The sequence below is a fragment of the Balaenoptera physalus genome (genome assembly GCF_965194825.1).
Source record: "Balaenoptera physalus genome assembly, chromosome: 6".
In the NCBI taxonomy this organism is placed as follows: Eukaryota; Metazoa; Chordata; class Mammalia; order Artiodactyla; family Balaenopteridae; genus Balaenoptera; species Balaenoptera physalus.
Window position 1 is genome coordinate 71,349,909 of NC_138885.1, and position 13,745 is coordinate 71,363,653.

The 13,745-nt window shown below is 38.7% G+C and overlaps 1 protein-coding gene across 19 annotated transcripts in view; it reads left to right on the top strand.

The window, feature by feature from the left end:
* Positions 1 to 13,745, top strand: part of OSBPL6 (oxysterol binding protein like 6) — a 208,823-nt gene that overhangs the window by 169,933 nt on the left and 25,145 nt on the right. For all 19 annotated transcript variants that reach the window (XR_014265133.1, XM_082466680.1, XM_082466694.1 and 16 more), the window contains 2 exons: positions 1,361 to 1,526; positions 4,994 to 5,127. Coding sequence is in view for 18 of the 19 variants with exons in the window: in XM_082466680.1 (XP_082322806.1) it covers positions 1,361 to 1,526; positions 4,994 to 5,127 (300 nt within the window). In the remaining variant the exon portion in view is untranslated. Of the gene's footprint in view, positions 1 to 1,360; positions 1,527 to 4,993; positions 5,128 to 13,745 lie in introns of those variants that run through there.

The window sequence follows — 13,745 nt, forward strand, 5'->3', positions numbered from 1 at the left end:
ATCATGTATTAACATGCTTAGCTTAGCGGAACTGGGGAGAAAGCTTCATGCCCACTTTCTTTCCCAGTAAGCCTTGGATATCTTTTGAGATAAATAACTCCTTGCCAGGACAAAGCTACATCCTAAGGACCCTCTCCAGTCTCAACTGCCCTCACCCAGACCCACCAACTGCAGCTCAGGCTAGATTTTTGGGGTCTCTCCATCTCCTCCATCCTCTGTATCCTCCGGGCACAGGCACAGGCTTGCTTGCTCCCTCCCTCCCCTCTTCTTCTGTCATGAGGTTTAAAACTAAATAAAACAATGAAAAAAGGAAGTGGTTCTGACATACATGTACATCAGACAAGATATTGGTTCCTTCCTCCTACAGCATATTTTCTGTTAGGTAGAGGGTGTGAATTATCTTTTAATTTATACAAAATTCAGCTTGTGGAGGAGTCTAAGAGTCTGATTCTTGAAGATAATTGAATGCATATCTGTGTAGTAAGAATTAGGGGAGGTTACTGGTAATCTGATTTATAAGAGAAATTGGTATTCTCATTTTCCAAGAGTGTTTGGCTGACAGCATTTGTAATGGTCAGGTAGAACCTTCTAAAAGGAGAGGGAAAGATGCTTTGCCTCCACCCATCAGAAGCCTAGCCCAGATCCAGCCTGGGCAAGGAAGTACCTCTAGCCATTTGGGAAAATCTATAGGAATATGACTTTTTTTTACTTAATGCTTTTCAATATTGGCCAGTTCATAAGCCATGTTTATGTAACATACAAAGGTAAACTACAGTAACTTACATTTCATTTACAAATACATCTTGATGAATCAATTTCAAATTTAATTGTGAGTCCCTTTAAGCCATTGTTATATTTAGTATTAAACTTACTTATGTTTTATCTCATGGCAATGGAGCAAGTGAATCTTTCTGTATACGCACCTCTTGAATTTTTACCTGTTCAGTAAATTCCTGCTCCAGGCTAAGAAAGAAGTAGGCATAAAAAGTGCTCTGACTTGAGTACCCAGACTTTGTGAGAGAAGGTCAGCTACATCACAGTTCAGACTGCTTTCTGCCAGCCCTGTTTCAGTGGGTTCAGAGCTGAAGCTTATCTGGGATTGTGCCTGTTCTTCCTGTCATTGTGTAGTCATCTCTCCCTGTGACAGTGAAAAGCCAATGAGGCAGTGGCAGTACTAAATCAACTATGGGAAATGAGATTCCTTCCTACCCAGCCACCTGCACAATAAATGAGTACTGTCTCCGAGTGTGTCCTCAGGGAGGAATCTATTATTCTGGAGGCTGGAAGAGATCTTTTCTGTGTAAGAGAGGGTGGAACAATGTGCTGTTGCTCTCTAATAATTTGTGTCCTCCCCTTTCAGGTTCCTTTCAGTGCTACCATGTCCCCGGTTCGCTTGCATTCCTCCAACCCCAACCTTTGTGCAGATATTGAATTTCAGACTCCCCCTAGCCACCTCACAGACCCTCTGGAAAGTTCAATGGATTATACAAAGCTTCAAGAAGAATTTTGTCTAATTGCACAGAAAGGTAACAATAAATATAATGTGCCTTTGAGAGAAGCTCTCTTCCTTGATGGGAAGTTGCCATTTATTCTCTTATCCTTGTTTAGGTGGTCATGGTAGAAAGGTCAAATGGTTTATATATTTATTGCAATTCTATAGACAAAATGCAGTGGGATATGATGCCCGCCTCCTGGGAGAACACACATCATAGGGTTACAGTTTTGACTGAGTAAAGAAAGTAGCATTGAGGGTGAGAAAAGGCAGAAAGGCAGAAAGACAAAAAGGGTGTTAACCTTTGATGACTGTTCTTCCTATTGCCTTCAGGCCTGGCACTAGGATTGTAGGTCATCATAAATTAAAATTTGATTTTCTTCACTCAGAGAATATTAGGATAATGGGATTATCTATTTATTCTCTGAAATTTGCGGAATCAAACACTTAGGGGGAAAAAAAGACATTATCCTAGGCAGGTCAGCAGACACTACTACTCAACATCTGTTTTTCATCATTTAATACATACTTGTGAGTTAGCCTTAGCAAGGGAAAAAAAGAAAAGAAACAGATTCTGTTTGAAACTCTTTTTTTATTAAACGACATAATAAGTTTTACTTTGCAGTTTGTGGGTAAGGAATTCAGGAAGGCTCAGCTAAGCAGTTCTTCTGTGCCACGTGGCATTGGTTGGGTTCCCTCAACAGTATTCAGCTGGAAACTGGGCTGAATTGTTCAAGGTGTCTTCACTAGCACTTTGGTTGGACCGCTGGGAGGCTGCACACGACTCTGTCCCTCTCCTTCTCCCTCTCCATGGCAGCTCAGGGCTCCAAAAGAATGGAGTGGGTTGGAATGGAAGCAGCCAGCTCTGGACCTGAAGCACTGTCCCTTCACTGCACTCTACTGGTCAGAGCTTCACAGGCCAGTCCAGATTTGAGGGGAGCAGAAGTCCACCCCACCTTGGAGTCTCTTTTTTGATGTTAAGTTTTCAATAAGGCATGTTGCAGAAGTTCAATTGCCGTCATCAGGCACAGAGAGTAAGAGTATAATAAATAAGAAGCAGGAGAGTGGAGTGTAGGTGGATTGGGCAGTCTTGTCTGTGTTTACCATGAAGAGCCTCAGCTCCCAAATTAACTCCCTCCCCTTATTGCTATAGTATTTAAATTTCAGCCGCTGAAACTTTGTGTGTGTGTGTGTGTGTGTGCCTTTTGATAGTACCTTCCCAGTCTCTTGGAGAAAGACACACATTATGTTGTTTTCGGTCACTAACATCTTATTATGAATTAATCACATTTATTTCCTCTGGGCCCGCTGGTAATAGGTTATAAATTATTCTTGAAAATGTGTGTTAAATGGAACATCTCAAGTACCCCCCATAATACTCAAGAGCCTAGTGACTCAGGAAAGAAGGGGCACACACTGAGGACATCTCTGGGAATGCTGAAGTCAACAAAAATGTATAGTCTTAAACCATCAGCAAAGATGTGCTAGCAGAGATTTCTTTAATTCCACAATCCTGAAGCAATTAAACTATATCATCTCCCCCACCTTTTTTTTTCTATAGATTTTTCGGTTGAGATTCTGTAAGGCCACCTCTCTTTCACCTGCTGTTTTACTCCTTGCACATTTTTATTGCATGTCTTAGCTGGATGCTAATCATGTCATTAGACTAGAACAATGTTATTCTGTTTATGTAACAGCATAGATTTATGGCCAGGAAAGCCAGTAGCTTTTACTTCTAATGTGAGGTTATAGCAGCAGGTAAAATGAGACAGCAAATGTGTAAATTAACTATAGCACAGCTTCTAAAGGAAGATGGGTAAATTTGAAGGTAGCCCTGGGAAAGCTTTGTGTATTTGGTTGCAATCCGGAGGCTTTCAGGAAATCCAAGTTTCAACAGAATTTTAAAGCCTTTGTTGAAACAACATGTTTTCTTTTCAGTTGTGCTAGAAAAAAAGGGGGGGCTTTTCTATGACTATCGAATGAACTCTTTAGGAAGAATTATGGATTTTGAAATGAGTGAGAGTCCGCTTTTAGAGCTGCCAGTTGGGTTAACATATTTCAGCTATCAAGTTATTACCTTAAAATTGATAACTAGAATGTAGCATATAAATCAACAGATTGTGAGTCCCTTATGATCTCACCATTTTTCCCCTTTAATTCAGGCCACTGTTTTATGCTAAATTTTTCCATTTCTTTAAAAAAATCCTTTCTCTTATAAGGAAATCCCTTTTAGAAGACTTTGCGTTTTATAGAAACTGTTATTGTAAAGATAGGAGTTGGAAATTCAGCCTTTTTGTGTTTCAGAGTTAAAGACTGCCTTGGATTTTTACCAATGTATGTTGTTAGGTATGCAGAAATGGCAGTGGAGGTTGTTTTTATTGTTGCTTTTATTTTGTTTTATTTCCAGCTCTATTGAGATATAATTGACATATGATATTGTGTAAGTTCAAGGTATACATGTTGATTTGATACACTTATATACTGAAAATAATTGCGATAGCTAACACCGTACCATTTCTTTTTTTTTTAATATTTATTTGGTTGTGCTGGGTCTTTGTTGCAGCAGGCGGGCTCCTTAGTTGTGATTCACTGGCTCCTTAGTTGCAGCACATGGGCTCCTTAGTTATGGCTTGCTGGCTCCTTAGTTGCGGCAAGTGGGCTCCTAAGTTGCAGCATGCATGTGGGATCTAGTTCCCTGACCAGGGATTGAACTCGGGCCCCCTGCATTGGGAGTGTGGAGTCTTCACCACTGCACCACCAGGGAAGTCCCACCATTTCTTTTTTGTGGTGAGAACATTTAAGATCTACTCTCTTAGCAACTTTCATGTAAATAATACAGTGCTATTAACTATAACACCATACTGTACATTAGATCCCGAGAACTTATTCATCTTATAACTGGAAGTTTGTACTCTTTAAAAACACTTCTGATATCATGATGTTCTTGGCTGAGAAAGTAATGCAAGTGCTGTTCTTAAGACCAAATCATTTCCTACCCGAAAGAGAACTAGTTAGAACTTCTAAAACAGCTGTCTTATTTATATTGGTAGGACTCATAAAATGCTCGTTTGGGTACACACTTTGGGGAAATAATTTTTGATAGTTCTAAATGATTTGCATGAGGCTTCATTGTACACAGAACTGCTCAAATATTGCCTTCAAATATGGCAGAGTAAAACTTGTTCCCTTTTCCTTCTAGGAATTATACTTTAGTTTCTAAATATTGAAATTTAAAAATTGATAATTTTATATGCTGCTTCCAGGTCTTTGTTGGCTTATCTGGTTTGAAATGCTAAAACTTTCATCCTGATTAATTACCATTCCTATATTTGTGTATGGATGTTCTGGTAGATTCCATTTTATGGCTGACTTTCAATTAGACTGTAACATAAACTTTCCAGAAAATATCTGTGCATGAGTTAAAGTACTGAGAAGTTTATAGTTTTATATATTCTTTCTGGATCCATTTGATCTTTGTTTCTTACTTTTCTCCCCACGCAGTGCATTCTCTTTTGAAGTCAGCGTTTAATAGCATAGCTATAGAGAAGGAGAAGCTTAAACAGATGGTTTCTGAGCAGGATCACAATAAAGGCCACAGCACGCAGATGGCACGGCTCCGACAGTCACTGTCTCAGGTAAATGAGAGTGTTTGTTTCACTCTCATAATACATGCCTAACCCTATAAGCCAAAGATGGGGGTGGAGGCAATCCATCATGGGGATGGCACATCATCTGAAATTCTCCCAAGACATTGCAGTGTCAGTATTACATTTTATTACTTTTCTTCCAAACAATATCAAGGTAAGAGTGAAAATGAACCAAACTTGCTTGCAAACATAATTGCTATTTTGGCTGATTAAATACTTTTAATGCCTCTCTGTAGTCATTATAAGGCAGTCCCTGGTTTAAAAAAAAAAGAAAATATCATGCATTTATACATGATTTACATACACATTTAAACAGTTATGTTCCAGAATATGTTTGATCCAATGTCAAATAGACAAAATCTACCAGATCTTCCACACTTAACTATTTTTTCCCACTTACATTTTAATCTGTTGAAAATTACTGATAACTATTACCTATTTTTTCTATTCTGATTTGCACTCTTAGGATTTTCTTCCTAAGTTATGCTCCCTGAAGCTAGACTCTTGTATATGTTTCAGTATATATTTTACACTATAATAAATATTACTCAATATATATTATATTGATCTTATTAATACTAATCAAGTCCCTGTGTATTTCAAGGTTGAAATTTCTGTTAAAAATCCTTTAAAACTGCACTTATGCTTTCTTTTTCTTTTTTTTTTTTGACTTGTATATGGATATAATTATAACAAAATACCTCTCCTATAAATGCAGATGATAATGTTAAGAAGCGTTTAAATCTTGGAAAAGCACTCAGATATGTATTCATAGTTACGTATTTAGATTTAGCTATATGAAGTTGCACTTATGCTTTCTTACACTGAGCACTTCCTCTGAAATATTTTCATTTAGTCTATAAATGCACCTTTAAAACTTCCTTTGAGACTTCAATGTTGTTATTGATTTTGTGTGAGAACTCAGTGTTTATATAAAATATTGTTCACTTCCTGGTGCCTTGGATCAGAGCGAAGGAGCAAGCAAATCCTGGGTAAGTGGTTTTCCATGTGGATCAGCTCCTGCCTGAAGAGTTTCCCTCAGTTCCTGAAAATTAGACTTAAACTGGTCTCGCCATGTTTTATGTCCCTGAACTGTCAGCTTCTTTTCAGCGTTAAGTTTCACGTTATTGAATGCTGTTTTCTGGGCCACACTTTCTGCTGTTTGCCATCAAACACTGTCAGTTGAGGTGCATATGCTGCTTCCAGCGCAAAACTAGGGAACTCGAGAGCCTGAGCATTCCAAGCGGCAACTGTGTTCCAGTCTGCAGAGGGCTTCCTTCACAAGCACACTTGAACGGTTGCCCTGGACTGATCTCATGTCATGTATCTGTCGGACACCTAGTCCATGTTAATCGATCTTCTGAATCGTGATCCTGAAAGGATCATGAATCAGAAAGATCAAAATAATGGTGAGTAAACATCTTGTATGTCATCCTGTAAATGTGTCAGATACATTTTTGTCCCCCTACATGTTGCAGTGTTTTCTTCAGATGTATTAAGGATTGAAGTCTTAGTGGTATGAGATAAGCTTGTGCTGAGAAAAATAAGAAAATGTGCTTGTTTCCCGCTTGCTTGCTTTTATTTGCTTGTTGGTAAGACAGAGAATAGTAAACACGTCTAAGTTTGGGAGGTCAGGTGAGATTAGAAATGGTGATGAAGAGAAATTTTAAAGCAGTCATTCATTTGTTCATTCATTTATTCATTGTGTTTAAATTCAACTACTGTACTTTAGGTACAGTGCAAGGTATAGGACACCAAGTTAAAAGTAGCCCTGGCCATGTTCCCAGGAAGTTCATGATCTGACTACTGAGATGAGCAGTATTTACTCAGGAAACAGTTAAATGGACCACGCTGTAGTCCATTCCCAGTGGCACATGAGCAGTGCAGATTTCCAGGGCTCTGGGTGTTCAGGGAAATGAGAGATGCCTGAGCTGTGAGCAGACCCAGAGATCAGGTTCGTGGAAGAATTGGTCCTTGATGGACCTCAGGAGACAGCAGCAGCTGTTAGCAACATGACAAAAGTAAAATAAAGTGAAATTACATCAACTTGCGTGCTTTGGGTTAAATGTTTCCTTCTCTTGTCTAAACATTTATTTGCATCTAGACTTAGAGCCTCAATAGATTTTTGTTGGGTTATTTGCGGAGGTGGGGGGGGTGTTATATTTACTTCATTTTTTTGAACTCAAAAAATGTGAAACTAATTTGGGACTATAAAGATAGTTATACCCTATCCACTAGCGAATTCAGTGCTTCCAGTTCTGTGTTATCACAGCATCTTGGCTGTGTTCACATCCTTGTGTCTGTACATACCTTCCCACTGGGTGGATCATTTCCTCCTGAGCTCTAGGGCTCAGGAGAGAGGCCCTGGCAGAAAGATGTGGATACCCCCATATATCAGTGAATTTATAGATGTTGATAAATTGTGTTTTCAGTCAGAATAAAAGAGGCCAATGATGCTGCCATAGAGGACATTAGTATTTAAAGGACAAGCTAAAAAAAACAAACAAAAAAACGAGGATCCTTTGATGGAAACCCAGGGGAAACAGCTGACAAATTTAGATAGCTATGATCATTGAGATCAAGGGTAAAGAGTTTTGATAATTTCAAGAACGAAAAGGTTAACAGGGTCTGACTTAGCAGCAAATGATATATAGACTGAAAGTCAACCTTGAATTTGGCAGTCATCTAAGTTTGTTTGTATCATGAAGGGAAGGAATTAGCAGATAAGGAGATATTGAAGATGGGAAACAATTAACTGGTGTAGCCATCTTGATTGGCTAATTCTATTATTTTCATTGTGCCTCTTTAAATATAGCACTAAGGATTGAACAAGATATGAAATAGCTTGAGTACATTGAGACAGCTGTTCTACGTATGTTTCTATGTTAATATAACTTCACATTATAGTGTGATTTTAGGTAGCCTAAAGACATCTTTGATCCTTATTCAGGTATCATCAGTTAAATCCCAGATACTTTTTTAATGAACAGTTACCAATCCAAGTCTCCCCCCAGAAAGGGAAGGAGAGAGACTGTTTAAATAACTTCTTAGATCAGTCTAACGTTTTTAAAGCTTATTTTTTATTTGACATAAGTCCGATTTGATATACGTCTAATGATTAAAATGCTGCTTTTCAATAAAGCTTTTAAATATATCAACTTGGCAAATTCCATCATCCTTTTAGAAGGTACATAGCATAATAAAATAAGTAAAATTAGCATTCTTCACTACATGCTCAGCATAAATTTTTACCTGCCTTGGGCATGTAATAATTTGCAAGGCTGAACAGTATAATGAATTTCTCTTCTAAAGTAGCATTTCATCCCTGATCTATATGTATACAAAAATGTACATAATTCTGTTATTTTACCCCATGAAACTTTAAAAGTAAACTTTTACACCTGAAAGGCAGCATAGATGTTGGATTTATACCTGTAGGACAAGGTATTTTATGTGGCATGTATCCCTTTGTAAATGACTTTATTTCACAGCAGCTATAATTTTATGCACTGAACACCAAAATCAAATAGTATATAGTAAGACTATGGTAAACTCAGCCCCCTAGATTACTATAATGAAAGATTCAGCTTGCCTTGAGTCTGTCTTCAATACATTACACTCCGTCACTATTACCAGTTTGATTTCTGGCCCCAGAGTTTGTACACAGCTTGTGCTAAATGCATTGGGTGTTGGGTCCATACAAATGTGAGCAGAAGAATATGACCCAGTACTCAGTCTAGAGTTAACTGAACTTCATTAAATCAGTACGACATCCACTGTTAGATGTGCCATCATTCTGTGCATTACTAAGAAACAAAAAAATGTCAATTAAACTGACCAGTGCTTCAGAGGTGTTAATGTTTGAGGAATTGTGCATATTAGAATCAGTGAAACGTGGTATGTTTGGGAATGTAAGCAAAGACATTGGCTTAAGGCACGTAGCAGCACAATTAAAATCCCAGTCATAGCGTTTACCATCCTTCCTGTCTACAGCATTTGATACATCCAAAATAGGTATTCTGTGTTGGGATAAATGTTTTAAGTGTATTTGTTCCTGAATTTCAGACTTCCCTGAGACTTGGCCAAATTTGTTGTATATGAAGATATTCTTCATAGAATCCTTTACATCTTTTTTTTTAGCTATCCAGTAACTTTAAATTGATGTCATTTTGGACATAATTTGGCAATGTTTATTAAAAGCCTTAAAAATATTTTACCCTTTGACTCTTTGGTCCATGGCTGATATGTATAATCTAAGGGGGTAATGCTGAATGTAGAAAGCCTGTATGCACATAAACGTTCATGGCAGCATTATTTATCCTAATAAAAATCAGTAACAACTTAAGTGCCCAAGAGTAGAAAATAATCACTTGTTCTGCAGTTATTAAAATCACATTTGTGAAGAGTTTGAAACATAAAATAAATATCTGTGTACAAAGAATAAGTGGCAGACACAGGATGTAGAGTATGTTCCCATTAAATAATGTGGAAAATGCATAAGAAAAAAAGCTAGAAAGAACTATACCAAGCTACCGGGCTTCCCTGGTGGCACAGTGGTTAAGAATCCGCCTGCCAATGCAGGGGACACGGGTTCGAGCCCTGGTCCGGGAAGATCCCACATGCCGCAGAGCAACTAAGCCTGTGCGCCACAACTACTGAGCCTGCGCTCTAGAGCCCACGAGCCACAACTACTGAGCCTGCGTGCCACAACTACTGAAGCCCGCACGCCTAGAGCCCATGCTCCCCAACAAGAGAAGCCACCGCAATGAGAAGCGCGCGCACTGCAACAAAGAGTAGCCCCCGCTCACTGCAACTAGAGAGAAAGCCCGCGTGCAGCAACGAAGTCCCAGTGTAGCCAAAAATAAATAAATTAAATAAATAAATTTAAAAAAAGAAAGAAAGAAAGAAATATACCAAGCTACCAGAAATTGGTTGATTGGGTAGTAAGGTATGAATTTAAAAAAATATTTTTCTACTTTTTTGTGTTTTCCAAATACACTATAATAGTATTTTTTTAAAATAAAAAACAAGGTGATCTTTAAGAGATACCCAGGTTCTTGACAGCTCTAGCTTTGACAGTTTCCATACTCATATTCTCACTCCTTTTCAACCAGTTTTGCTTTTATCTGAAGGGTTTAAGTCTTCTGGTGATTCCACATTGCCATATGTTTCATATCCTTCTCCAGCCGTCAGGCTTCTATGTGTCCTTCCCAGAACCCACAGTTCCATTCAGTAAAATGCATATGCTATGCCAGAGTCTCACCCAGTCTAAGGTAAATTCTCACCCATTGTCTGCCTAGGGTGGTGAATGGTAGTTAATAGCCAAGGAGGTAAGGATTTGGGCAATTAATTCTGGCCCAGAACTTCAAGATGGTAACTTCTTTTATAGATGGGTCAGGAATTATGTGTTTCTTGGGTATATTACACTTGAATGTGTATGAGGGACATGAGGTGTGGGGAAATGAGTATACTTTGCGGAGAGTTTGTAGTGCGGTCTGAGCTCACTCATGAAAGCAAGTAGTGAGACTTCCTAAAAAATCTAGGCACAGTTCCTGAGCCCGAGGCTGCTTCCTGCCTGTTAGGCCTTGACCCCGTCTGCCACTCCTGGAGCAATGTTATTACTCACAAGTTTCCATGGCTTTTCTTGCTCATGACCTGGCACAAGTGGCTGGCGACGTGCCTCCTTTTCCCTTGCTTCACCACTGTACAGACTCCTTGGGTGCATTCTGTATATTGTTTCTGCCATCAACTGGGCTCTTCTATGTTAATTACCACTAATAGTGTCATTTCACTGAAAATATCCATATACCTCGATGTTCCCAAGGATGTTTCCATAATATCGTTGTAGAGAAAATAGGTGAGCTTCAGGGAGGGAAGTAACAAATGTGGTCCTGAGCACTCCCTAAGAGCGCTCATGGCGCTTGGTTGTAGCCAACTTCAAAAACAGTCTGTGTGGGGCTTCCCTGGTGGTGCAGTGGTTGAGAATCTGCCTGCTAATGCAGGGGACACGGGTTCGAGCCCTGGTCTGGGAAGATCCCACATGCCGCGGAGCAACTAGGCCCGTGAGCTACAACTACTGAGCCTGCACATCTGGAGCCTGTGCTCTGCAACAAGAGAGCCCGCGATAGTGAGAGGCCCGTGCACCATGATGAAGAGCGGCCCCCGCTTGCCACAACTAGAGAAAGCCCTCGCACAGAAGCGAAGGCCCAACACAGCCATAAATAAATAAATAAATAAATAAATAAATAAATAAATAAATAAATAAATAAATAAATAAATAAATAAATAAATAAAAATTAAAAAAAAAACCAGTCTGTGTGAATGAGGCAAAAGGAGGAGCCATCCTGGCTAGACACACAGAAATGGGCTGTTGCATGCTCCGCATCTGCTTACACTTTCTGCCCTTGGGGTTGCCAGAGTTGGAATAGTATTTATTTCCATGCTTTTTTGTGTCACGTAACAACGTTTTTCTACCACTGCATATATATTATTAATACAATATTCCTTTAATTTTCAGCTCATTTCCTATTGATATTATCAGCTAGAGGCTACCTTTTGTGCCTTCACACACACCTGTAGGCAAGATTACATTTAATGAATACTGGATGAGATGAGAGCTTAAATGGGAATTTAACTTTCTTAAACATCCAGAGCAAACAATTCTCCAAGTTTCCTTATAAATGGGACACTTGTGTGTAAAACTCCCATCCTCTGAAAAAAACATTACTTATCCTTGCCCTTGAGTTTTTGTGGGGTTTGTTTTGTTAACTCTATTCCAGGGGCAACAAAAGGTGCAGTCACTCTGGAGGAACCCTTAGTTGAGGTTTGTGTGAAACCCTGAAGTCATAAATGTGATTCTGCAATTAAAACCATCTTACAACTTACAACAAGGCCTCCTACTTCCAAGACAACAAAATATATCTGGTTCTAATTATTTCAATAACTAAGGCAGCTTTCAGTACACTTGTGGACAGAAAAATAATGAAAGAACAAATAAGCATAGGTAGTCACAAAGAATACGAATTATACAGTATTTTTTTTTTCAAATTTCAAGTGTTTGAGATTTTGCTCCAAGAAAAATGATCCTGAGCACTTTTGCAGAATATAAAGGTATTAGGAAGCACATGGTTTATTTACTAAAAAAGTAATCACCTTTTTTCTCACTAACACATCCCTGTTTTCTCAGAGAACTGGACACATATTTCCTCCTGTCTGCAATATGACTGTAGGATCTGTGTCCACCTTTAATCCATCAATACTTGACAGCGCACAAAGACCAAGTGTGTTCTGTTTTACACATCGTTTACAAACTGGTTTAAAGACTTTAAACAAAAGCCAAAAGCTGCGAGTGAACAGTTTTCTTCTTAAAAAGCAAAAGCTGGGATGAAGGGAGAGGGGCTGTTCCGTGCTCCATGCCCAAGGATTCTGCACCCCTCAATGAAAGTGTGAAGTTTAGCCACTGTGTAATTTATCCTGGGTGATTTAATAGGTACAGAGTTATAGTTATGCTGTTATATTTGTATACGTATTGGTTTACCGTAGTCATCGACTCTTTACAAAGAAAAGCAGAATCCTCACTCCCCGGGGCAGATGTGCTCTTCAGTAAGTCCTGACATTTATCTTTTCACTCTGAAACATTCACTTCCATCTTCTAATTGCTGGTTTTAATGGGAAGGAAAGGAGCTGTCTAGCTTTTCACTGGGCTTTGTCCTCACAAAGGTCTTTTACTTGAGACTTGGTGTAATCCAGTCAGCTACATGTGTCTTCTGTATATGGAACAGGTTCCCATGCACTAATGTGCTCCATGTGCCTCTGTCCACAGGGCCCCTGTTAGGGAGCCCATGCTTATGTAAAGCTGTTCTCTTCTTGCCCCACCCTCTAAACTGAGTTGTAGCAGATGGTGTTTTACTGATGCTGACTTAGGGTGTGTTAAAAGTCATGAGATGCAGGTAGCTTGGAGTTAGTTTCCTTTTTGTGATATGTTCTTTATTATACTTGTCGATGTTTACACTGTTCAGGGAAGGCATCTTTGGTCTCCGCTTGAGTTAGTTCTGCTGTACTGTCATAGGTATTAATTATGTGCTCCTAGAAAGTGGAAAGACAACTATTTTCTTTCACCAGACTAAAATATAGCTTTATAAAATATAAAGCCAGTTCATTGTTCATTACATTTCCAAATAATTTTTAAGATATCTGGTTTTGAAACAACTCCCAAATTTTAGAAACTAAAACCAAAAAAAAAAAACAAAAATTGAAAGACTCAATAATTTTTATCCTAGGGTGTAAAATGTGATATATATGTGGTGGTAGACTGGGCTTGGGTGTAATGGACCTGACTCTAAGGGAGAGAAAATTCCATGAATCATTTTTATGAAATCCATGAACTCTTTCAACCCACTAACCTACTAAGTAGTAGTCTTATATTGCAAAACACTGAGTGCCTTAATTCTGAGCCATTTATTTCCTTCTTACCAGTGGGATCTGGCCTATGGTGGCTCCAAAAGTTTCAGCTAAGAACATCATAAGACTTTGTTGTCTAAAGTGTACCTGTGTGCTTGTTCTGCTTTATGCTTGCTTAATAACTTGAAATTACATATGCGGTTTTT